This window comes from Mesoplodon bidens (assembly GCF_964165515.1).
Source record: "Mesoplodon bidens genome assembly, chromosome: 14".
Taxonomy (NCBI): Eukaryota; Metazoa; Chordata; class Mammalia; order Artiodactyla; family Ziphiidae; genus Mesoplodon; species Mesoplodon bidens.
This window is the reverse complement of record NC_138170.1, coordinates 88,237,600-88,254,135: the sequence shown is the minus strand read 5'-3', so window position 1 is coordinate 88,254,135 and position 16,536 is coordinate 88,237,600. Positions and strand designations below refer to the sequence as shown.

The following is a 16,536-nucleotide window of genomic DNA, read 5'->3' as shown; positions in this document are numbered from 1 at the left end:
TAGTTTCTTGGACATGTTTATAATGACTGTTTTGAAGTTTCTCTGCCTGATGTGACGTCTGGTCACCTCACAGACACCTTCCGTGCCTGCTTTTCCCCAGGCCGCGCGTCACACTGTCCTGTCTCCAGCAGCTCCGGGTGCAGGTCCTCACCCCACACCCCTACCTGCGGTTTGTTGTTTATTGTTTAATGACCGGCTGGATCATTTTAGTGAAGTCTGGGCACCACTCTCCCCCGAGTCCTGTTAAGCCTGAGGTTGGTTTCTTTCTGTGACCACACCTGGCTGTTAAACTTCACTCATTTCCAGCTGATTGGTCTATTATTTTCAGCAAAGCTTTGTGGTGTAAATGGATCGGCAGAATATTCCAGTCAAATCTGGGTTCCTTTGAAGAACTAGTTCCTGGGGTCGGTGTCTGAGATTTGTTCTGACCCCAGGAAAGCTCCTTCCAGCTGTTTTATTCCCAGGTTTTCTCCTGAAAACTAGCCGGCCAGCAGTTCAGCCTGTATTTGTTTAATTTATGAAACTCTTTCCAATTGCCTTTCACCGAAACTTCCACTGTTTTAGAAGTGCCCATGACCTTGAACTTCTCCAGGTTCTACTGCAAACGAAGTCACTTCCTGTGGAAATTGACCAGGAGCTGTAGGTTTTGTGGCCTGTCTCTCACCCCCTCCTCAGGTAAAATTTCTGAGCCAGGGCTCTGGCACAGAGTGCGAGGACAATGACACACTTGTCTGTAAATGAACCTTATGTTCTGATTCAAGCAGTGCTGATTAGGGTGGGAATGACACCTAGCCAGGGATATCTACTTATAAAAAAGACAGAAGGCTTGTTTAATCAGAGAAACTCTGGTTGGTAGATTTGGCCCAAGAACACGCAGGGCTGTTTTATAATGTCTCTACTTCCTTCTCCCGCCCTTTTATCCTTTCCTGTATGAGACCATGATTGAACCCACATCTGAAAGACTATTAAAACATAATTTAGTGAGAACCTTGTTTAAAAAAAGTTTGTTTTATCATTTTTAGCCTTTCAGTTGTCTTCTTAAGGACATGGAGATATAAGCTGCATGGGTTAGTGTGCATTTTTCTTAAGAGAAAATGAACAGACATGTAAGTGACATTCTTTTGCTGTAAGGGTTGTGTTGGTCAGTTCAGGCTGCCTTAGCAAAATACCAGATGGCGGGGTTGTGGGGGGGACGCGGGATGGCGCTTGAGCAACAGCAATTTATTTTCTCACAGTTCTGGAGGCTGGAAGTCCAAGATCAAAGTTCCAGAGGGTTGTGTCTGGTGAGCACTCTCCTCCTGGCTCGCTGATGGCTGTCTTCTCACTGTGTCCTCATATGGAACAGAGTTCTGAGGCCTCTTCTTATAGGGACCCCAGTCCTGTTGGATCAGGCCCACGCTTCTGATCTCACTTAAGCTTCTTTCCTTAGAGGCCCCATCTCCAAATATACCCACACTGGGGACTAGGGCTTTAACATGTAGGTTTTGGGGAATACACACATCAGTCTATAGCAATAGTTATATGGAAATTATCTCTGGAATAAAAGGCTTGCATGATAGGGGAGAACTACTGAATTAGACACAGTGATGTTGCCATTATGAATAATTTGCCATGGGTGGGTTTGTGGCAGGTTGATTCTCACGGTTAAAAATAAAGGAGAACCAACTTCTTCAAAAGCTCTGTTGTAAATCAGACATATACGTGTGATCCTAAAATACCATCGACGCTGAGGAATGGTGGTGTTTGACCTGCTCCATCATCACTGGGTCAAGAGCCTTCAGTACCATGGTAAGTGGTCTCCAAAAGAATCACTGCTAAGGACACCACAAAACAGTAACTCCAGCACTGCTCTAAGAGCAAGTGTATTTCCTACAGGAGCTGCCTTTCATGTTTTTATTAAATTAGAAATAGGAATTTCAGCGTTTTGAACTTAATTTCAGTAAACCTACCTAAGATACGGAGACAGGTTAGGCTGTGCCCATGGCTGTGAGCTGTGTTTCCTGCAGTGACTGCAGGTCCGTTTTGAGCAGGGCTGAGTGGGCGCCGCCTTCTCGCGGTCCTGGGGCATCGGATCCCAGGGGCCTCCTTCCAGCATCTCCTGTCCTCCTCCTGCAGGTCCAGTGCATTTGAGGTGCAGGCCCTGGATGGGGCGAGCTCGGGAATCCTTTGGTTTTACACCACCCAGGAGAGCGCCGACTGGCTGAGGGCCGTGTCTGCCAACATCAGCGACCTGACGCTCCAAAATGTGAGCACGGAGGCTTTCCACTGTCCCTATTTTTGCTTTTTAATCCATGAAAATAATTATGATTTTTTGTTACTTATGATGAATCCTAAAACAGTCGGTAATAACATTAAACAGAAGAATATGTACTTTTTTTCAACATAACAAACCTTTGACTAGAAAAGTTAAAGATTAAGTCATCTAAAAGTTTCCTGGTATCAGAGTGTAGACTGAATCAAACCTCTGGACACTTCACTGCTGGTTCTCTCTCTCCCTCTCTTCCTTTCCACGTACCTACACAGAAGTATTTGTGTGCATGTAATTTTATATATACTCTATCCAAATGCATTGATGTAATGTGACGTTTTTATTTGGGGAACCCAATTGGGTTAAATATGTAATTCTCCGAAACATCAAGGAAACTTATAAAGAGGCACCTCCACCACAAATATCCCTTCTCAATGGCTCACCGCAGGTACGCAGGAAAGAAAAAGCGCTCCTTCTCTTTGAGTGATCTGTTTGATGATCAAGGTCAATATGAAACTTCAAAATGAAACAATAAAGCTAGATGGGGTGAGAGTAAAACATGAATAAAGTACTCAGTTCCCTAAAGCAACTGCTGTATCCCGGCAGTAAGTTGATGGCCACAGCCACGGGAGGCTCATGCAAGGACCAGCCCTTGTCCCGAGGAGGCCGTGGACCCGTTTCCTTGTTCTCAGTCCCTGCGGGTGACTTGCCCCGTTGTCCACATTTGCACCCCAGGGGCTGCTGTGGCTCAGGGCAGCTGCTGGCAGGAGGATCCCAGGGGTCTGGATGCACACAGCGTAGCCAGCCAGGCTCAGGCCCCGCAGCAGCCCTGTTCTTCCTCTCACACCTGCCTCGTTCCTGGAAACTACTAAACAGAGGTCGCCTGAGCACTTTGAAATATCAGGGAAGCGGCAATGTGAGATTTCTATTCCAAAGACCTCAGCGGCTCCCAGCTACATAGGAGGTACTGGACCCTCTCTAAGACCTCAGTTTTCCAACTTGGCATTTTGAATTCCAAAGGTATCTGGATGGATAAAAGGAAAAGAAGAAACCAGGTGGTGGTAGCTTGATATTGGCAGAAATGCATGGTTCTAGATGAATCTCACACATTGTAGCTACTGGACAGAGCAGAGGAAAGGAGATGCAGACGCTTTAGAGCTGGAACTGTGGACTCAAAGCCACTTTCCCACTGGGTAGTCTTGACCTTGTTATTACTCTGGACCTTCATTTCCTCACTGGTTAAATTTTGTGGGATTGCTGGGAGAATCCACCGTGAACGGTGAAAACTGTAATTACCTAAGACCATGTAGTACAGAAATAATTTTCCCCCATTTTTTCAGACGTGGAAATTTAAGCATCCACTGCCCCAGAGCCTCACTTAGTAAAGAGCTGATGCTTGAAACAGTAGCGTCGATATGCTAGTCTTGGGTTTTCTGTTATGAGAGTCGTTGCCAGACATCTGTACGTGCTCTGGTTTGGTTTTCAGGTAAGAAATACCTCATAAAGGAAATGTTTCATGCAGGGACACTTCATGCAGCTAATTAAATTCAGTTGCCAGTTAGGTTGAAAAATTATGACATCAATACACTTGTCATACTGACTCCTTGCTTCCCTCTCTCTACAGATGAAAATGGCAAATAAATGCTGTTCTCCTTGTGACCAGGTAGGATTTGTGGGTTTTGTGTTGATTATACAATGTCCCTGAAGGGAGCTGCTTTCTGTGTTTGAAATTTGGTTTGGAAATTCTGACAAGAAAGCATTAGCACACATCGGACTGAAGTCAGGATCCTCACACCCTCAGTGTTAACTCCAGAAAGCTACTCGTTTGTCCTGGAAATAGTGCAGGAGGAATCGTTCTGACCTGAGTGGGCCGTGTTATCAGTGATCTATCGGCAGTTACATTTTCTAAGGAATCGTGATTAAATGATAACCTAGATATGACTGTTTAAGCTTAGAGGGGTTTGACAGCTGAGACACACCTGTGTAATTTGGAGTCTTCAGCATCGTGTGATTTTCTTAGATCACATCCTCGTTCAGGAAGTTTCACTCTGGGAGGCTTTGACTGGGCAGCTGCTATTGCAGGTGGGAAGGAAGCACCCCACCCCTGCGCCCTGTGCTGGCCTTTGTCCACCTTGAGGCCGCGTGTTCTGGTGGTGGTAGCCCTGCATCTTCAGGAGCCCTCAGCTCATTCCTTCCGAGAGCAAAGGCCAACCTGTAATACGCCTGGTTTTCTAATTCAAGGACTGCTCATGTACTAGGTCTGTAAGTACTTAGCTGTGTATCAGGTAAATACACTTTGAAGTCACTACATTATTTTTCTATTTCCTTTTTGATAAAGTCATAGTTCAAGCTGTAAGTGTGAACTTTTTAAAATGTATAGCTTCTTAGCTTTCTGGTTGTGTCTTTCATAGGTCTGAGGCAGTATACCTTGTAGGCTCAAGTTAAGCAAACTAAAGGAATGTGTTCAGTTTGCTTTAAATAGCACTCAGAGATGCTCTTTACATAGTGCTGAGTGATAAAATTTGCGTTAAAATGGAAGGCATTCAGGAGAGTAAGTACCTGCCAATCGAATGTTTCCTGAAAAAGAGAGGAAATTAGGACCGTGTTTTAAGTTAAACCCCTCTAGTCAACATTTTTAAATTAGATAAGAAACACTAAGAAAGCTTCTTCTAACTTTTATTTGTTGTAATGTTTTTCTAAATTTATGAACAGCTATTTTTGTTTACATAGCTAAATGAGGGTGGTTAGCTATTTAATGAGTAATAGTCCCATAAATGTCTTCAAATTAATGTAGGACTCATCTCATATTCTTACACATAAAATACAGCTTTTCTGCTGTGCTTAGTGTTTCTAAGACAGAAGTTTCTCTTGGACTTTTCCCCTGAGGACACATCTCCCTGTAGTTCACACTTAAAGCCTGTCTTCTCTGGATTTATTTACCAAAGCTGGTGGGACAATAGACCAAATTGGTGTTTTTGTCTCCAAGAATAATTTGCCATTTGAAATTGGATTTCTGTTGGCACAAGCAAAACTAGCAAAGTGTCCCGGGGGATCCTTTTTGTCGTGAATCAGAGACTCTTCCAAGACGGATACAAAAATCGGCCTCTGTACACGGGCACCAGATTGAATCTCAGAGACAGAGTTTGGGTAAAGTAGGAAAGAAGAGCTTTATTGCTTTGCCTGGCAAAGCAGGCCACAGCGGGCTAATGCGCTCAAAACTGTGTGTCCTGACCTGGAGTGGGTAGTGCGGAGTCTCATGGTCAAGAGGCAGGGCTGCTGGAAAGGATCAGGGTGCCTGCAGGGCTTGCATTCCTTCAATCCAGAGATCATCTGGCGTCAGGTGGTCTGTAATGGGCTCCTGTGGTTCTCAAGGTTCCGGAACTGTGACCTTCTCTGTGGAATGAATAATACTAACATCTTCCATTTGTTGGGGGTTTTAGTTCTGCAGAAGAACTCAAAGACATTGTGATGTGTATCCCTTGAGGGGAACCAGGACCCTGCCCCAAGGCTGCACTGTTGTTTCCTGGCTGCTCCTCCCTTGTCTCCACATCCCCTCCCTTCCCTGATTAGCAACCGTTTGAACCTGCCCTTTGGAACGCAGGGAGGGTCTTGGAGGCTGAATGCAGCCTATTTCCTACAAACAGGAAACAGGGAGCACAGAAAGGCTTCCATGCCCAGGAGCGACCACAGGAGAGAGTGACCTGCAGGCGGAGCCCTTCCTTCAGCTTTTCCGTGTCCTGTCACGGGAGTCGTCCTGTCCCCGACTTCCCAAACAGATCATGCATGGTCAGTGGTTTGGGAACACTCACGTGCAGGCACACGTGAATGCCCATTACCCTGAGACTTGAGCAGCTTTCACAGGACTTGAACTTGACGCATTTGGAGCACACTCTGCGTTTTTGCGGCTGTACGTGACTGCCTGGCCGGCTGGAAAGAGCACCAGTCTGGAAACCAAAGCATGTTTTGTTTTGTTTTGAAATTTAACTCCTCTTTCCCACTGAATCACAAGAGAGAGTCAAGAAGTAAGGTTCAGGGAAAGTTAAAACTATCTGAGAAGCAAAATTCCCAACACAAAGGACATGAAATGAATTATGGTTCAAAGGCCTCTGAGGCAGTGGAGTGATTTCACTTTGGTTTTATCTTAGTGACATTTTGTCATATATGAAGCCACGTTTGTGTGATGTCAGTCTTGGTGGCCTTAGGAGAATCAAACCTGGATTCTAATCCCACCTAACCCCTTCTCTGGTGTTGCAGTGGGAACACATTAACACCTGAGCCCTGGTTTCTTAATCTATAAGAGAAGAAAGTTGCAAAGGGTAATCTAAAGTCTTTTTTTAACTTTAAATTTTCTATATAACTTTGAATTTACTTAAGGGCTTGAATTTGTTTATCTGGAAAGAAACATTAGAGACAGGCCTCACTATGTGAGGTTGTAAAAGAACTAACCCCTGCCCCAATTTGCCGAGTTTTCAGTAGAGGATGCTTTCACATTTTCTCCAAAAACTAAACATTTTTTATGCGTTATAGGAGTTTAGATTTATGGTGTTGGGCCCTATTTAAAAACAGGAAGGATTATTTTTTCTCATTTTGAAAAATTAATTATTGATTTTGGTATGTAGCAAAAAATAATATTGAATAAATAAGAAAAAAGTAAAGATATTGACAACCACTGAAATTGACAAAAACCAAAGAAAACAGAATTAGAAGGATAATACAAAAGGCATAAGTATAGATTTTTAGACTCTTATATCTGGTAAGTAAAATGACTGTATAATTTTTCATCCAAACTGGGATACTTCTTTCTGGGATGGAGACTGACCTAAAAGTAACACTAAGACAACAGGAGTAACTTTAGAATCATCCCAGGAAAACCAGGACATGTGTTCACCCTGTGAAAACAGCAAGAATCTATTTTCCAAAATAAATTTCTTCCCTAAAACCTGAATTAAAGGAAATATGGGTACCTTAATCACCAAATCCAAAAGAGGCTTAAATAATTCAAGTTATTCTAGCTTTTTTCTGTGAAAAGGAACAGAGCAGTTGTACAATTATTATCTGATGGACAGGTAGGTGTTCATAAAATTATAATATACATTTCTTGGATTATGTAATCAGCCATAGAAAATTCATAATGTAAAATTTAAAATTAGCTTCCCTTAAAATTATTTATGAACTGCATATACCTAAAAAAGATTCATAAAGCAGCCAGTGTTTCCAGTAATAGCTAAGCGATAACTTATTTCTTTGCTAATTAATATAGGCAGAATTAAATTACATATGGAATTTCATTAACTTCACATCTGATTTATAGACGTTTCAGGTTATTAACAATCTGTATGTTTCCATCTTGGCCAGAAAAGGAGTTCCTAGTTCGCTTCTCAATATGTAACTCCTGTTGGATGCTGTGTCCAGCACTGTATTAACCAGATGTGGGAAGGAGAAGCAGCAAAATAAGACACTGCCCCAGCCCTGGAGGAGGAGGAAGATGGCAGGACCAAGGAGGGGTGGGCTCCACAACCAGTGTCTGTGTCTCCAGAGAAACAGGGCAATGCTCAGGCTGAGTGAGAATCAGATGTAAAATCTATCCCTTGACAACTGTCCTCACAAAAGAATGCTTGCTGCTGCTGTGCTAGAAAAAGAATCCCAGCTTCTCCATTTCAGCCTAGAAGTTACACTTTCAGCTTTCTACTCACCCTTGACCAGTCTATAATGTGAATCTAATCTACCCATCCATCCATCATATCTGTCTGCCTCTCTACCTATCTATCATCTATCTATCTACCTATCTATCATCTAGCTAGCTAGCTATCTACATATCGTCTATCTATATCTATCTGTCATCTATCTATCATCTAACTATCATCTATCATCTAGCTAGCTAGCTATCTACCTATCATCTATCTATATCTATCTATCATCTAACTATCTACCATCTATCTATCATCTATATATCTTATCATTAGCTATCTATCATCTATCTTATCATTATCTATCTATCATCTATCTATCATCTATCTATATTTCCATGTCTGTGCATATTACAGCCCTGTCTTAAATTAAGCTCCTATGTATCAGGTTCCAGTATATCATTCATCCCTGTGGAATCTACATTGCAGTCTATGACTAAGTATTTCATGAAGAGAAAGAGGACCATGGGAGATTTGTCAGCATTTGAATATATGATTAAAAAAGAAAGGAAAAACCAGCAGAATTTGTCCCCCCTACAGCCCCCTTTGAGACCCAAAGCTGAAGCTTGGTCCCTTTGGAGTTCTTGGCAGAGAACATAATGTGTTTACAGGTTTTAGGGACCCTCACGCCATATTGCTAGAGACCCGCTGAGGGCTGTTTTCTTTCCATTACTTAGTTTTTCATCCGGATGGCAATTATTTTTTATTCCTACCAGCCCTTACTAGCTTAGTAGTCTGAAAAGTATCTTGGTAAGATTCCTGGTAATAAATATAATATCAAAGCAGATTGTTGAGCTTGCTGCTGACTTAAAAATGTGCAATAATTTAGAATTTAAGCAATCTCCTATGTTTTCTAGAAATGCTGGTTCCACATTTTGAGGGTAATCAGTAAAACAAAAGGCTTCCAGTCCGCCCACCTGATGGATACGATAAGCAGGTCCTCCCTGCTGTGATTATGTAACTTCCCATAAAGTCACAGGTGGTGATAGATGAAGAGCCACACATGGTTTCTTTCAAGAAATTTTAGGGGACGAGCCCTCCCTGCCAATCCTGCGGGTGTGGAGTAGATACAGATAAAGACACAGGTCTCATCCTCAGAGAGCATGTGATCTAACGCAGACCCAGGGGGAAGCAGTGTGCGAGCCGCAGAAAAGACAGCCCTGATCCTGCTTAGAGATGCCGAGAGGATCTGACATCATGTGATGCTGAGTAGCGCCGTGCAAACGGCTGCATCTGCCCTCAAAACAGGCGTGTGCAGTGGCATCCGTCCCCTTCTGAAGATAAGGACGTGGAACACAGAGCCCTTGATGGGCTTGATGTAGCCTGACGTCCAGAGCTCCTGCCCCTGGAGCTGCTTTCACTGAGTGTCACCTGTGGTCCCCACCCCACTACTGAGAAGGCAGCCCTCTCAGAAATAGGATAACGGGGGGAATATTGTCCAGAACCACAGGATGTCTCATGAGCACTGACAAATGTACACTAAGAAAAACATATACCCATGCTGCTAACCATGCCGTTTGAGACCTACAATGATGACTGGTTTGTAAAACGTTACCAAACACCCACTGCCTCTGGATGATGCTCAGCAAGATGGTCTTGTACCAACTTAAAGTAACTAGGACGGCCTCTCAATGCCACACATCCAGTCTGCACGGAACAGAGGCTGATCTCTGAACAAATCCCTGTTTTTCACTGTGTAAAACTCAATCCAGCTGCAATTCATTGTTTTTAGTAACCGTGCTTAAAATGAATCCTGTCTTATATAAACTATACAAATCACTGTGCTCGTGCAGTGGTGAGTGTGGAATTCAAACCACCCATTGAATTTGTGTTAATTTTAGAACATCAAGGAGCTGCTGAACTAGCTAGAGAAAATGAAATGTTTCTTCCCCAAAATATGCAGAGAACTCTTAAGACTCAGCAGTAAGAAAACAAATAACCCGATTAAAATGAAGCTTGTTTTAATCATGGAAATTGAGCACATCTTATGATTTACAGCAGTATTAATGCTAGTGTTATAATGAACAAAAGTGTATCTGGGTGATCCTACCAGACAAAAAGGAGAAAAGTCAATCAGACATTTTAAAGTAATGTGTGTAATCAGTTTCAAATCCACAAGATAGTCAAAGACTCGGTCCTATTTGGGTGGTTTCCGAAGAGTTCTAATTCCATCTGAGCAGTGTGTTACTTGCCTCCTGCCTGCTAGTACTTTGGGAGGGAGTTTTCTGTGGTACAGCATTAAATTCTCGAAATTGTCATGTGAGGGAATCCTAGTCCCATTTTATGATGAGAAAACGGACCCAGAAGCATTAAATGAGTCCAAGGACATGTGAAATAAATAAATAATAAAACTCTCTGTTATAACATTAAAACTGTATCGCATTGATGCGACCCTAAGCCTTCACAAGACAATAGCTAAACCGAGAGGGAAAAGACAAGTCCATGAGCCAGTGGAGTATTTGGGTGACTTTACGAAGCTCTGTGTATCTAGGACACTGATGCACTAGACAACTTCTATTCAACACCTTGACTGGTTAGCTGTGGCTACCACTCTCCGTAGAATGCTACTCTTTAATTTTCTCTTTTCCATCACCAGGAACACTGTGAAAATAGGGTTTTTGTAAAATTTTACCGTTGCTTTTGCAACCTCATAGACAGATTACAAATACTAACCCCTGATAGGATGTAATTAAATACTGTGGTTGTAAAAATCTACATATGGGAGGCACAACTGTGAGGCAGCTGAGACGTCCAGCATTGGCCCAAACGAAGAGAACTCAGAAGCTCAAATTTTGAGCCCGGCCCAGTGCAGAAGTCTGGACGTTTGACCCCAGATATTACACATTTTTGTGGCGTCCACTTGATTGGAGGTTGGACATGGCTGAGGGCTCCCCTGTCCCTGTCTGCGTCCCGTGGTGTGTTGCTTGTTCTCTCCGCCCGGGTGGCCCTGTGCTTCTCCTAAGGCCTGGTTGTTAATTCTGAAGGTTTTGCTCCGCAGGTCGTCCACGTGGGGTGGGTCAGCGAGAGACTGGGAGGGGCCAGCTCCTCTCAAACCTGCAGATCCAAGTTCCTGGCCCTGAAGGGCTCGTCTTTCTACGTCTTCACGTCTCCTCCGGTAAGCAGGCCTCTGGGGTCTGGGAGGGATGCCGACGAGGCCATCCTTGTAAGAGAAGCAAGGATCTGGTCTAGCGCTTGGAAGAGGCCAGAGAAGGGTGCACGACCAGCCGGCCGTCCTCCTCCACCCCTACGTACGCGGATGGAAAGGGTTCCTGTGTGGACCCGCTGGCTTTTCTTACTCTAAATCCGTAAATCTACCAGTCCATGGTTTTCCTTCCATTGAACAGCCGTTAAGACATTAGAGTGTTTTCCTGCTTAAAATATCAGCTGACTGGGACGTGGGGATGTAAAGGCTTAGATGTCTTAGAGCATCAAGTATATAGCTGAAGAATCCAAAACACAAACAAAATAGAAGAAAACCCTTCTGTTAAGACATTTCTAATTTAATGGTCAAATAATGAAACTTAAAAAGTTATTTTTCCCTCATATCTTCCAAGTTTTATAAAAGTAAACAAACAGCCTGATTTAGTAGAGCCCATAATAGAAATTTAACGGTGAATGCTACAGTTTACAATTTATTTTCTAATTCCTACCAGCACCATTTCCCCCAAACTGACCAAATATAATGTTTATGCCCTGCCTCTAAGTTTGTCAATTAAAGCAATTTCACTTTCTGTGAGTCCAAACATCAGAGCTGCAAACAAGCAGCAAAACCTGATAGCTTCAGGCATCTAAAAAGTTAGATGCCGTTTACCTACAATGTTGTTACTTTTCTGCCATTAAAAATAAATAAAAGGGTTTCCTTCCTTTTAAGGCTGAATGTTATGCCACTGTCTGCACACAGCACATTTTCTTTATCCACCCATCCATCAGTGGACACTGTGATTGCATTGTGTCCTGTCTGCTATGAATGGTGCTGTGATGAACATGCGGGTGCAGGGATCTTGAGGCTCAGATTTCCTTTGGATAAATATGCAGAAGTGGAATTGCTGGATTGTATGGCACTTCTGTGTTTAATCTCTTTCAGGAACTTCCATACCATCTCCACAGTGGCTGCACCATTTTACATTCTCACCAACAGTGCACGAGGGTTCCCTTTGCTCACACCCTCACAGCACTTGTCCTCTCTGACTGTGGAGGGATGGATGCGTTTATGGCAAACATGGGGGTGATGCTTTCTTGGGTGTTTTCTCATCTTCAGATTCATCTGGTTGTATACATTAAATTTGTATACCTTTCTGAACGTCAGTCATACCTCAATAAATGGTTTAAGAAAAGATTGACAGGGAACTTGTGCACAGGGTAGGAGGATTCCTACGTAGCCTCCCTCCAGGTTTCTGAGGGCTGACCCCGTATAGAACTGTGGTCTGTTTGCTGAAGCTGAAGGATTACCAGTGACACAACACTGGGAACTAAAGCACGGATGCCACCAGACCTCACCAGTCTTCCCACGGACTTCTTTTCTCTCCCCAGGACCCAGGCCAGTATTCCACCAGGGACTCGAGCTTTTCATAATCCAAGGCTGTGAATTTACTGATGCTGGAGGGTTATCTACAGATTTGCATAATAATTGAGTTCTTCTCAAATGCAATAATGTTATTTAGCATTTGTTGCTAAATGTAACTTTCTAAGGTTTTGTCTAACAAAGTAAACATAAGAATAACCACAGATAACCCCGATGGCCTCAATTCTGGCTGCAGCAGTGAGTGACGTGGAAGGCGGCTGGGGCGTGAGTGGTGGATCAGGGTGGGGCATCGAGAATCAGAACTGTGCGGCTCCAAGCAGAGGGGCCTCCCGCTGGCCTGCGACAGTTGGGAGAGGAGGAAAGGGTCACCCTACCTGCACCCGATGTACCTGGAAGGAGGGTTCCCCCCCCGCAGAACTGGGGGAGGAAGTGACTGATGTCCCAGGTCACACGCCTGAGAGTTCTCCTAATTTTTCTTTTCTTGTTAATTAAGATTCTCAGGGTATAAGTTTTCCCTACATAGTACAACATTCTAAATTATGAGAAATGCTTTAAATATTTAATCAGATTTCTATACCTGTTATAGTGAAAGATGATTTCATCCACTTCCCATGGCAGTTTCAATTTCATGGACAGAAATTCTAATCTGGGGGGCTCAGGAGATCTCCACAGTCACCATATGGATAATGTCATCTGTATTAACACCAGGCTTGGCTTGTTTACTTTAAAATCCCAGGGCCAATCTTCTTGCATCGATCCGTGTCACCAGCAGCATATCACGCGAATCAATTGCTGACCTCAGCTGCTCGGGTTGGCCTGGAGCAGGCCTTCTGCTGCCGTAAATATCATTCTTAGAAGTTTGAAATCTGCTCAGCTCTCTGCTCTGGCCTGGCCAAGGGCTGAGTCCTCCCCATGTGCCCTCCTCGGGGCCGGGGTCCCTCCCCAGCCGGCTTCCCCGGCACCGGTGAGCAGCTTTCACAATCTACACCTCCCTTTCCTTTGGTTTGGCAACAACGTCTTCTACGTTACAGGTATTTTAGGCACACACGTGGGGTGCACGCGTCTTTTCACGGACGTCTTCCCCTCCCGATTCTGGATGCAGCTGTGGAGGTGCTCAGGTGACCCTCAGAGATGGAAAGGGCAGCGCGAGGAACCCTGGTTTCCTCCGTGAACCGAGGTGAACTGGCCCAGTTCTTACCAGTAAGTTAAAGGTCTGGGTCAATCCGGTGCTGGGCTGGCAGCTTCTCCTTGGATTGCCCATCAGCGCCTGTGCCCGGGGAGATCTTGCTCACTTTGCACATAATCCGAGCAAAGCCACTCCACTTCCCTGCAGCTGGACGTGAGCCTCCCGTGTGAGCTGATGGTTACATGTGGCCACCAGCCCTGTATCACGAACGTTCTGGAAATCTGGAGATTGCCGGTTCTGGATTATGTGGGATCCGGCAGCATGTTGTCTCTTCTGCGGGGCCCGTTCAGAATGTGTTTGCAGAAAGCAGGTGCTGTGCAGGAAATGCTTGTCTGTCTGTCTGTCTGTCTATCACTCTCTGTCTCTCTGCCCGGGGTCTCCTCCCTTACCTGATTTCTAATTCCTCCGAGACATAGTTGCATCTCTGATATGGAGAAAGGGCCACGTTACCCTGTAGTAAAGAAACACCATGAAAGAAGCCAGTCACAAAAGACCACGTATTGTATGATTTCATTTATATGAAGTATCTAGAACAGGCAAATCTATAGAAACAGGAAGTAGGTTAGTGGCGGCCTACGGCTGAGAGGGTGGAGAAGGACGGAGGGTGACAGCTAAAGGGTACAAGATATCTTTGGGGGATGGTGAAAATATTCTAAAACCGACTGTGGTGATAGTTGCACAACTGTGAACATACTAAAAAACATTGAACTGCACAATTAAAAAAAGAAAAAAGAAACACCTGCCCTCTCATCTTTTCCTATAACTGACATCTCCTTCTCCCAATAAAGACGTTTCCTGGCAGGTGCATCTTTCATTAACTTGCATTCCTAACAGTTTCTGCAAGAGATACTTTCCTCCACCGTCCCCCATCTCTTCTCAGAGTCATCAGCAGCAACATCTTCTGATAATTATAGTTTTGTCGACATCAAAAAAAGTGAGGCCTTTTTTATATATTTGGCTCATGCTGTTACTTGTATAGGAAAAGCAAGACCCCAGGGGAGTCTGGAAGTGATGTCCAGGATGCAGAGCTGTGAGACTGCATGAGCCCCACGTTCATTTACGGATCACACTGGAGTTAGTTAGGGTAGCCAGATGCTAATGTAAATTTTTCACATCCATTCAAAATTGCCTGCTAACAGATTAGAGTCTCAGATCACTGAAATATGAAAACTTTATTATCCTGAAGAAAGCCTGTAGTTTCACAATGTGATTTTTAGGTGTAAATATAAAATCGTACATCCCATCAGTATAGCACGTCGCAGCCTCTGAAGCCCTAGAACGCAGCAGAATTTAAGAAGCCCACTGAGACGCGCACACAGGTGTAGACTACTCGGTGCCTGTGGCTGTGGTTCCAGCCAGGTGGGAATGCCACTGCCGGCCCAGACGGAGCCCCACGGGGGACACAGTAGTGAGTGCTGGGGGTTCCTGAGCCGGAGACATCTAGAGATGCCTCAAGGAGATTTTCAAGTAGAGTTAGGTACCCTTGTTTCTAGTGCAGCGATGACATCTGTCTGGCAGGATGGAGTTTGGAGGCATCAGTACGTAGATGGTCCTTAATGCTGCGAGACCAGATGAGCCTCCACATCATTTCACTGGATTCTGCATGGTCACAAGTTGCAGAAGCCACCTGCCTCTCCTGAATCTGCATAATTTCTATTTTCCAGGGTAATCAATACTAGTAATTCCCAGGAAGAAGTGAAAGGATGAAGGCAGTAATATTTATAAGTATTCACTCCAAAAATTAGATTGAGTTGACTTATTTGTGTACTTCCTGATGTCTTCATATAATTTTTAAATTTCCTTACTAAATATCACCTATAAACAAGTACAAAGTAAATGGCTACTTGAGAGGTGTTGTGAGATTGAAAGATGACTTATGGAGATTTCTATTAGTAAATGCTACAAACCAATTTGTTTATTTTCCGCTGTACTGGGACCTTCTTAACGTGGCTCCCATTGAATCTAGCATCACACTGAACATGAAGAAGATGCTCCTTGGTTACTGGTTGGATAGTCTGTAAAGTGAATATTAAGTATTTAAATATCTAATATATCTATTAATATAAATATTTAACAATAAGCATTAAAGCTCTGTGGTGAGCTATGTGATTTGGAAATATCATCAAATCCTCTAAAGAGAATACAGTTGAGCAATGCAGGATTTAGGGGCTCTGACCCTCCACACAGTGGAAAATTCAGTATAACTTATAATCCACCCTCCTTATATGCAGTTCCTCTGTATCCACGGTTCTGCATCCGCAGATTCAACCAACCTCAAATCACATAGTGTTTACTACATGCATTTACTGTTGAAAAAAATCCACGTAAAAGTAGACCCACGCAATTCAAACCTGTGCTGTTCAAAGGTCAACTGTATAGAGGAAAAATCAACCCTTTAGATTTTGGGGGGCAAGTGAGGACAGTATGCCAACAAATCTCAAAACAGTTTGTGATGGAAACGCTCAAATAACAAATTACGAGCAAATTCCACAAGAAGCAAAGACATCGTGCATGAGGCCATGATCCAGGTGCCCACAGAGGCGGAGGCTTCATCCTGTGCACTTGCTATCCCTAGTTCTGCACGGCGAGTTCTCAGGTGTGGAAGTTTCCCTGCCGGAGACGGTGTGATGTTGACGCTCCATCTCCCAGACTTTTGGAAAGGTTTCCAAGAGTTCATTCATATCATTTAAGGTAAAAATGGTAGCGGTTCCATTTCTATTTTAATTAAAGAAAACAAGTATGTAAATATCTTCCTATTAAAGTCAAATATTTTGAGAACGTTTGAGTATACAGTGTTAGTACATACAAGAGTTAGGTAGAGATCAGAAAGGTATGAACCACAAAAATTTCCAAAGAGCAAGAAGGCAGGATTCTCATGGCTCCTTTTGGGGGG

General features: G+C 43.7%; 1 protein-coding gene across 1 annotated transcript in view; it reads left to right on the top strand.

Annotated features, from left to right (window-relative positions):
* The window catches only part of SNTG2 (syntrophin gamma 2), a gene marked incomplete at its 3' end in the record, with an annotated part of 195,282 nt that overhangs the window by 142,658 nt on the left and 36,088 nt on the right, over nt 1–16,536 (top strand). Inside the window, exons 10-12 of the mRNA XM_081254610.1 lie at nt 2,116–2,245; nt 3,873–3,911; nt 10,934–11,050. Coding sequence (XP_081110736.1) covers nt 2,116–2,245; nt 3,873–3,911; nt 10,934–11,050 — 286 coding nt within the window. The remainder of the gene's footprint in view (nt 1–2,115; nt 2,246–3,872; nt 3,912–10,933; nt 11,051–16,536) is intronic.